Source organism: Rhipicephalus sanguineus, unplaced genomic scaffold (assembly GCF_013339695.2).
Source record: "Rhipicephalus sanguineus isolate Rsan-2018 unplaced genomic scaffold, BIME_Rsan_1.4 Seq726, whole genome shotgun sequence".
NCBI lineage: Eukaryota > Metazoa > Arthropoda > Arachnida > Ixodida > Ixodidae > Rhipicephalus > Rhipicephalus sanguineus.
The window spans coordinates 30128-40001 of NW_023615854.1; the positions used below are offsets into that span (position 1 = coordinate 30128).

A 9874-nucleotide genomic window follows, 5' to 3' on the forward strand; every position below is an offset into this window, starting at 1 on the left:
GTGTGTCATGGTTCCTTGTGTTAAAGAAATTGTCGGCAGCCACAGGTGGCTGTATAGACGTAACAGACTCGATAATGTAATTCGATATTGTTGACTTCGATGCCATAACAGAAGATATGGACTCGCACAGCTAACTTAATAATAATAATATCTGGGGTTTAACGTCCCAAAACCACAATATGATTATGAGAGACGCCGTAGTGGAGGGCTCCGGAAATTTCGACCACCTGGGGTTCTTTAATGTGCACCTAAAGCTAAGTACGCGGGCCTCAAAGCACAGCTAACTTAGTTTAGAGCTTTTGACTGCTGTCGCAGTAATGTTAAACCAGAAAATGTGCAGTGACACAAATAATGTGAACAATTTTCATCACATTAGATGTTGTGGAAGCTGTAGATGTGCACAGCTTTCACAGTTAGTTCTTCAAACAGTTAATCCTTTGCCAATTAGCCCAAATGAGGCAATTTGCTGGTACGTGTATGCACACTGCCTTTGACAATCGAATACCCATGGATTTTTTTTTAAGATGTTACTAAATTTAAGCATGGGCCTATGTATCACACAGCAACAGATGAAATTCTAAGGAAGATACACTCAAGAAACTCACTCGAGCCAGGGCTTGAGGCATTTCTCTTTGTAGCTGTCAATCACCCATTCCTTTTTAACAATCTTGCCACCAGCTGCTTTCACTTGGCCATATTTTGGTGTGTTCAGGAAAGCACATCTGGATAAGGAGAATACACAGTTGCCCAAATGAGCAACAACTAATCGTACCGCTTTGTCCATCTGCAGAATTTAAAGCACAATTGCCCGAATCAAGATAGGAATAGTGTATTCCCATGTCCAGTCAAGGAAATACATTTCTGGCATATGTGAACCGTACAGATCAGGCAGCACGCAGCAAAATGTACTTGCTGAATTGCCACATAGCTTATTCAGCATACCTTCTGCGATGTTTACACCCCACGACCATACAGTTGCGATATGAAAACTGAAAAGCATGACATCTATGGAAACACAAGCAACTAAGCCTTCTGCCCACTAGTTTTTCCCAAACAAGTGAGAGACATTGTACACACGGCAGTCATTGCACTAGTTGTCAACTACATCCATTTTGTTCTTCTCTGTACTTATGTTTCAAACAATGAGCTGTAATGACTACTCATGCCACATGTACAAGCACACTAACTTTTCTGCAACAGTATGTCGTTATGACGTGTCGTTATGGCTTGTCACTACACTAGTCACATTGTTGCCATGGTAATCTTACAAACAGCTTGAGGTTAGGCATCATTTTTTTTTACATTTGCTCATGTCTAACGAGAAAGCCAGACATATCAAGGCGCAACAAACCTTACTGCCTGACAAAAACTCAACCGAACACACAAAGATCACAATATTTCCTGTAATATTGCATAAATTGGATTTCACTCTTCAGTGTGACCATTTCTATTACTGTACACATCAGTGCAACTTGTGCAGAAGTAATAATCTTCCAGAGCATCTGTGTGAAACTTTAACATTTACATTTCTTTAAGATAACTTACACAAGGTGAGTGCAGGAGCGGTCCCAGTCTGCCTTGTATTTGGCCCCCATCTCTAATGCTTTATCTCGAATTTGAGAACGAAGTGGATTCTGGAAGCCGCTGAGCACAAACACAACACCCTTCATGAGCTCTTCAAACTTCTTTGGGGGCTTTGTTTTCTTCTTTTCTAGAGAAAAAGTGAAGGACAGACAACAGTGATCGATGCACTTTGTGTCAAGAACTGAAAAAAAGTATCTAAAGCAGACAACTGCCCCCACAAGAAGCTTACGTACATAATGTTAACAAAACTGTAGATTTCTTTTAAGGGTAACACTTTCCACTACTCTTTCCTTGTTTATACTGTAAGCGATTGGAATACTCTGGCACTTGATACTGTCTGTACTTGTTCAAATGACAATTTCTTCTATACTTTATAAAGGCGCTTCTGCTTGCTTGCTTATATGAACTGTACCCTCCCTGCGGCAATGCCTTATGGAGAAGCAGGTACTCAATAAATAAAATAAATAAATACTCTCTTAGGATTTAGCATTATGAATGTTATCAATGGTATTATCTTACAGAGAGTGGTACAACAAGCAACAAGGAATTATTACATTAAAAAGTTCACACATTGTGGCGTAACACTGCATGCACGCAGTTACACTTATCTTTACATCTTGTAAGTTCAACATTTGCCAATGTGTTATTATACCTGCAACGTGATGCCTGGGTGGAGCAAACACCAAATTTTCCAATTTACACATTTTTTTCTTTCTATCACATGCCATCACACCAGCAAGACAAACTGTATCCTCAGCTGAACAGAAAAAGTTCAGAGCTTAACCTCAATAGTGCAGCTTTACAACTGTTCCAAGTGGAAAATGTAACGTTAGGTGTAAAGTGGAACAAACAATAATACTGAAAGCTCAAAGGTCTGGCTTCAACACAGTGTGGCTTCGTGGTAAGGAGGCATACATTTTACGCAAAAATTTCATCACGCTAATGTGTGGCTTCATAGCTATGCATTTGTTGTTGCTGTGAAACCAAACCTTGTCGGGTCTGAATATGAACCACTGCTTTCAGAACACACGGAGACAGTTCCCGCGGTCGTACAACAACCACAAGTACATATTTATTAACCTTGCTTTTACATCACGGCGAGCTCGCCTACCGAATCTGACACACAACTAGTTAATTTGCTAAATAACCTTATATGTACAGCGCCAACGCAATACACAGAAAACATAACACACACAATGTGCCGCGAATGCGGGGTCGCCGACATTCGACTCACGACGAGGGGCCCGCAGGAAACGAGCCACAGTATCGTCCCCCACGGACCCACCGCGGGAGACGTCCATCCACTCACGCTACCAAACCCCAAAGAGGCGCGCTGCTGTTTCCTGCACGACAGCCTAAGCTCGCAAGCGACGCTGCCGGTGCCACCATGCTAAGCCTACATCACACGAGCACAGCGCCACATCTCGCTCGGTGGCTGTTAATGCTAACTGCGGCTGTGTCACTGATCCCGTTAATGGGGACGGCAATCGCCGGGCGGATTCTAAGGGCTGGCGTCACGGCCCTCCGAAAACGCACCACGAAAGCGTGGACAATTTAGAGTTGGTCCTTTGGTGCGCCAGCGAACGCCGGTTGTGGTCCAAAGACCGAGTCAGAGCCGAGAGTCGATAACACAAACGAAAACGAAATATATTCTCAGTTAAGGCAATACCAATATCACAAACACGTGCACACACGGCTGGTACCCGTTACAGCTTCACAATATAATTCAGATGGTGTTTACACAACGGGAGCTAAGCAAACAGATCACGCGCTACAAATGCAATCGCATGCATTACAACTATTCAACGACAGTTAAAGTCCTGAATAGATAATGGCGTATCCAGTCCACAATACTTGGACGGTAATCGAATGCTTCTCTTCAAGGAAACACTCACGCCAGCTCCAGCGTTGATCGTCGTAGCTCAACCGTCGTCGTGACTTGTCACGGCTCACACGGTGTCGTCATCAGATTCTTCCAGATCGACGAGCGACTGACCGCACACCATCATAAACACGTCTTCTTTGGTTAACAGAGCCACACTTAGCGTAACTTCACCATCACCGGGCCACTCCTTCACTCACTGGCTTCTCGACTCCCCGACTGCACTACTCTGACTCCTGTCTCGACTCCACACTGACTTCCCGACCCCTCGACTGACTCCCCTGACTGTCGTCGATTGCACGCTTTTATCCCTTCTCCCCCGGTTTCTAGAAGCGTCGGGAGATTTCTTCGGCGTGCAGTACAGCTGAGGCTACAGAAAGGGCGAGAGCTTTCTCGTAGGTTCGAATCGCGGCGGCACCGCTCGGGGATGCGTCACCCTTTCCTTCTAGAAAGATCCAGGCTTTGCCGGGCGTTCGATCGTGTTGACTGCGTCTGGCTCGAGTGGGTGAGGAGAATACGGCGCGCCGGCGTCTTTTGATGCTTGTTTTTTCGTCTTTCGCGCTTCTTGGGCGCGCGGTTCGCGCCGTTCTGTCTCGTAGCCAGCTGAAAGCGGCCTCGCGCGCGCTTTATAACCCGCTAATTTGTGACAGGCTGATTCGCGAGGCACGGATGCGCAGTGAGTTGCAAACGACTTTACAGGGGGTGATAGCACCCCCACAACCTACACGAAAAATTTCCGTCATGAAGCCACACCTAAGAGTAATGACAAACACATTCCTCTTTTGCTATAAGGCCATTTCATGCTTCAACATAGAAAATGTAAGGACAGGGGTAATGGCTAAATATGCAAAACAAGAATGTTTCAGGAGCTGTGCTTTGTGCCTACGATAATGCCAGTTTCCTCAATAATAAGTTGGAAATCACACTGTATGTTTACATGCGCAAGCTAAAGGCGTGGCTATAACCTTTCTTTCTTTTTTTTTTCCAAGTATTGCACATTATGCGCAGATATTAATGCACATAGGAGTATACTTGCTAAAACATGCAGAATGTCAAATTTCCCACACAAAGCAGAACTGTTATCAACAAGAAGAATGATATGATAATAGCATCATAAGGTTCATGACACAGCACTGAAGAAAATACTGCTACACAAAAGTTACATTTTTCTGGCATCTATCAATTCACTCTATGACCATGCCACATAAAAATGATGTTGCCAAGAGCTACACTGATTGATTAATTCCATTTTCATAGTATTCATATGCAGCTAAGCAGTGCACCATAAAGATGACACCAGAAAGAAGCAACACCTGCCTACATATATATATTAAGTATAGCAGTCGCACTTCTATTTTAACGAGAAGCCCTTTAAGAACATAGTTATAGTTAATCCATGCGCAAAATATGCTGCCTTCACTTTAAAAGTCCAAAAGTGCTGCAGTCTCAAGAAGCAAGCAATAAACACAGCGTAGCTTTAGCAAGCTGTAAGGAACATTTAATAATGCCAGTGTAACTGACTTCAAACTTCACTTCATGGATACACAATAGAGTGTCATAAAGCGTCAATAAAGTGTAAATTCGGTCAGAGTGAACAGAAAATTTGTTCATGAAACAACTGCGTCCCAACTACATGCACAAGGTCCATACGTAAAAAGATGCTGCTATTCCACAAGTCTGTAGCATGATCCATTGGAATAGCCAAGGGGTTTCAAAGTCAAGGGGTTTCAACTTCCCCCTCACCCCCTCTGAAATCTTTAAATTTTGCATGTGCATATATATACACGCACACATACAAATGCACACACGAACATACATGAAGAGTGGTTGAACAACCTCCTACCCAAAATTTTTGGCTATGCCCCTGGCATAATCGTCCCAGCATGTACACCCACAACATTGCAACTTGCCAAGTGGTAACTACAACCTTACTCTGAGCTTTTGGTGTCTGAGGTTTTTGTGTCTCTCTTGGCTTTGTCTGTTCAGCGGCGGGTTTCTTCTTTGCCTCGGGCGTTGTGGCGGGCCTCTGAGATGTCTGCACAGTAGAAGGCTTCTGTGGTTTTCGTGTGGCCAGCGGCGAAGAACTTTCTTCGGGTTCCTCTGTAGTCTCCTTCCTCTAAGGTCGGAAACATGTTTTGTTAGAAAATAAAAAGAAAGAACAGTGAATCCATTGTCAAACGTGAACCAACGTGACTCAGGCTGTTATATTTCTGGCCTTTGAGCTCTAAGCTTCATCACAGGATACACTTCCAACATTGCCAAAGCGCTACTATTGTCATCAGCCTGATGCTAGTGCACAGTGTAGGAGACAGGCTACCCCAAACAATGTGCAGTTAGTCTAAACAAGGGCGTTAATGCAGGCTAGTTCGTACCTCACTGCAAGGTCTGGTTAGTCCTCTCTTGAGTGAAACAATTCTACCTTATCTTTGCAAATTTCTTCGTGTCATCAAGCCACCTAATCAACAGCTGTCCTCAGCACTCATTCTGTAACAGTAGTAGACTGCACATTAGCTGCCTTACAAATTAGATGGCCCACCCAACCTCATTTCATCCTCTTAATCTCAAATGCAATATAAGCTATCACCATTTGTTACCTAGTCTGCATCACTGCATTTCTGTCTCCTAATGTTGCCCCTAACAATCTTTAATAAAAGTAACTTGTGGGGCTCCACATGCTAAAACCACAATATGATTATGAGGCACGCCGCAGTGGAAGGATCTGGAAATTTCAACCACCTGGTGGTCTTCGACGTACACCGACCCTGTCATGTAGCCGGTGTGGGAGCACAACAGCAATTGTAAAAGCATAATGACAGAAAGTTTGGTGCAATTTGTTAGACATCATGTGAGGAATGACATCCAGATGCAGATAGGAAAGGAACAGAATCGAGTCAAGGGAATGAAAATTGCAGCGCATACTGGTTTGTGCCACAATGTCAGCCACACTGCATGAGTATGCCTGGGTTGTCTCTCTTCTAAACATTGAAGAATTTTTCAAAGGACCCAAAAAAGTTGCCCTTAGTAACCAAGTGTCTCTTTAATGGTGTCTCTTGTATGCAATGTTGCAATCATGGCCAACGTAGGAAAACCAACCGCACCGTTTTCAAATGCCTCTTATAAATGAGTGTCTCGTGTAATGAGGTATTTACTGTAGTTGCTGCGTCAACTGCCCCTAAAGGATGTAGAAGCTTACACTGCTGGCCGGCTTTGATGGCTTCAAACTTTTCTCTTCTGCGGTCCGAAGCGCCGTAGCTGCGTAGGAGGCAGCCTTTATTGCAGCGGGACCTGCAAACCAGTCAAGCATTCAGCAAGTGGAATAGATAATGAAAAGAAAAGCAATGAAGTATCACTGTGAAAGCTTCCTTTCATGTACAGTACACATAGAAAAAAAGAAACTGCAGGTATGATTGGAAAGTAAATACTAAAAGCCATTTGCCTGATTTGCTAGTGCATGCTAAAATGAAAAAAAAAAAAACTTATTTCAAGCCTGAACTTACTGGTTGAAGAATCGGCAGATGCTCTTTCTTTCCTCTTGGCAAACCACGCACCAACAGCAAGATCGGTTTCATCTTCTTCGTCTTTTAACTGGAAACTCCCCAAAGAAGTCTTTGGTGAAGGCTCCACCTAGAAGGAAAAATATTTTGATCAGTTGCAGGGAATGATATCCTCCATATATGATACCTCTATTGATACCTCTATATAATATGATACCCCTATTGCAGGAAACAGGATATCAAGGTGAATTACACGAAAGTGAGCGTATAAGGGGAAACTCCCTCTTGTTGAAAGGACTCATATTATACAACAAATCTATCTAGTGCGGACAAAGTGAAAGTACTAGCTACGATATGAAATATTACTTTGGCTCTTTAACTGTCTGAGTTGCAGCACGTCTTCGTTTATGCTTCAATACCAAAACATATTTAAGAAATTGGCCAGCTGTATACCTTTCAATTCTCACAGCGCCAAATATGTGGGAGCTGAAACATGATTTAGTTCTTTTACAATTTTCACAGCCATGCTAACCTCAAGAACTCCGATTTAAACACAATAAACATAGCTCATAGCCCAAGGTAACATTTTTTGTATGCTTTAATAAAGTTTATAAAGTGCCACCTTGTTTTTACGCACTTGCTTGGTTGACACCTGCACACCACTAACATGCAATTATGTAAGGACAACGCCTGTGTGCCTAAGTGGAAGCTGTCTGAGCATTTTACGATCTGAATGAGTTGCTGGAGCACACCAGCTTTGTCCTGTGTCAGCTTAACTGATGAATAGGAGCCAAATCCAGATTGCACATTTTGAAGCGCTGTCACTTAGCCAAACACCAACACCAAACAATCTCTGACAAGGCATTTAGATTGCTAGGCATGAAGCAGAGAGCTCGCATGCACTGGTAGGAGTACCGGTGGTCTTGGAGATGACTATAAGCATAGGGTACTGTCATAGCAGGCTCAGTATGAGACAAATGACCCAGGCACTTAGTGTACGAAAGGGAACACATGAGACAGAACATTAGCAATTATAGGTCTGTGTACTTACATTTAGGTGCACGTTAAAGAACCCAAGGTTGTTGAAATTTCCAGAGCCCTCCACTACGGCACCCCTCATAATCATATTGTGGTTTTGAGATGTAAAAGCCCCCAACAATTATTATAAAACATTACGCAGACAACGTAATCATGTTCTTCTAATCATGAAATCACCCAATGCCCGCATTACGCAGACAACGTAATCATGTTCTTCTAATCATGAAATCACCCAATGCCCGCATCAGTCCCACTGCTGCATAGCTTGCCAAGGGAAGAGCAAATGATGTTTGGCTGTCTATGACACAACATTGTAAGTTCCCTACTGCGTGCAGTGCAATAGCATTTGGCTCACACGTTCATGGGGGCCTTAACTACAGATCGGCAGCATCTTATGACTATGTCCAAAATGGTTGCCGGGCCCCTTCGAGCTTCTCCAAAGGCTGTCAATTACACTAGCAGGCCAACAAAAATAAAAATGCCCGAAATTTTGAATTTTGTACAGCCCCTTTCTCGACATTTGTTTTTGCTTCAAACATAAAAAATATGTTTTGTTTTTAAAAAAAACAACCATGTATAAACAAATTTCGTACCTTGGAAGTATTCTCTTCGGGAGAGTGCAGTTTGATAAAGGCAAGGCCGTACTGGATACTCTGCAAGTAAAGGTGAAGTACAATGGTAAACCTTGCATGTGAGTCACAGGTAAGGCAGTACAATGCAGCGATCCCTTCCACTCAATTCTCCGCCCATTTCATTCAATCGGTATCACTGAATTTGAGAACTGCACCTTAATCACTGACAAAATGGCAATATAACTTGCTTACAATCCTGTTCCATCTCGTAACAGGAATTATCTGATGCACACAATTATTTCCCCGTACCACCAGTGATAGGAAGTCTCCTTTCAAGTTAACATAATGTTCACTAAGACTGAATGCAATAGTAGAAGTTTACAGGTTGAATGAATTGTGTATTTATTTATTCAAGTGTACTCAGACAGATATCTATTCTGACTGATTAAAGGCAGGAAGTTACACCACACATGGGCAATATTTAAGGGGGCTAAAGAATGATTAGATTAGGCAGTAAATGCGCATGCCTATGCTGGTCAACTATGTGTCATGATTTCTTGTGCGAGTCATGTCTTCCTTTTCAAGTAATTGCACTCAATAGCTAGACATTAATTTCAAAACTCAGAGTTAGAAAAGAACGTAGTACAGTACTCACAGATTAAAATGCGACATCAAATCTTTTAGTATAACTATTGGTATGCACAAATGCTCGAGCTAACTGCGTCGTGTCACTACAAATGTGGCTGCTTAACGTGATGTTGGCTCTGATGTAAATGGAGTCGAAATTACACCGATATGACACGAACTGTAGACACTGGAAACTAAAGTACAAGCATTACTTAGCCCAAAATTGCTGCATTTCAATCACTGGGGAAGAAGAATAAGGCACAACAATGAACTGTACTAAAACATACCTTGTTAAAAGGTTGTGTGCATACAATCTTAATACGGTCCCACTTCTCCTTAGCAAAAGACTGAGACAGCTTTTCTGCACCGAACATGCGGACACGGTTCAGGTTCGTCCCTTGACGGGCGTCCATTGGCGTCATGAACGATGATGCCACGAGAAGAACCTGTGCATAAAAATCAAGCACTGTTTGTTAAGCATTCAATGCAGATCTTTAGTTGAAGTGCTCCTTGCTAGTTTCGATGGTGCAGACAAACAAGAGCACGCATGGATCTCTCAGTGGTGATAATATCTGCAAAGTGCGAAATAACTACACAGTGCAAAAACTGGACGGGGCCTCGCAACTTCTGGTGCATAAATAAAGTTTACAACAGAGTCTGGTGAGGGGCCCTTTAAT

General features: G+C 42.9%; 1 protein-coding gene across 1 annotated transcript; it reads right to left on the reverse strand.

Moving 5' to 3' along the window:
* Nucleotides 1–601: 601 nt before the first annotated feature.
* Nucleotides 602–9643, reverse strand: LOC119378184 (DNA repair protein XRCC1; the record flags this gene model as incomplete). Its single annotated transcript, XM_037647407.2, is given in 7 exon segments — nucleotides 602–722; nucleotides 1546–1711; nucleotides 5399–5582; nucleotides 6660–6751; nucleotides 6964–7090; nucleotides 8592–8651; nucleotides 9485–9643. Coding segments are annotated over 7 exon segments (909 nt in total), but the record flags the coding sequence as incomplete, so codon positions are not given.
* Nucleotides 9644–9874: the final 231 nt, after the last annotated feature.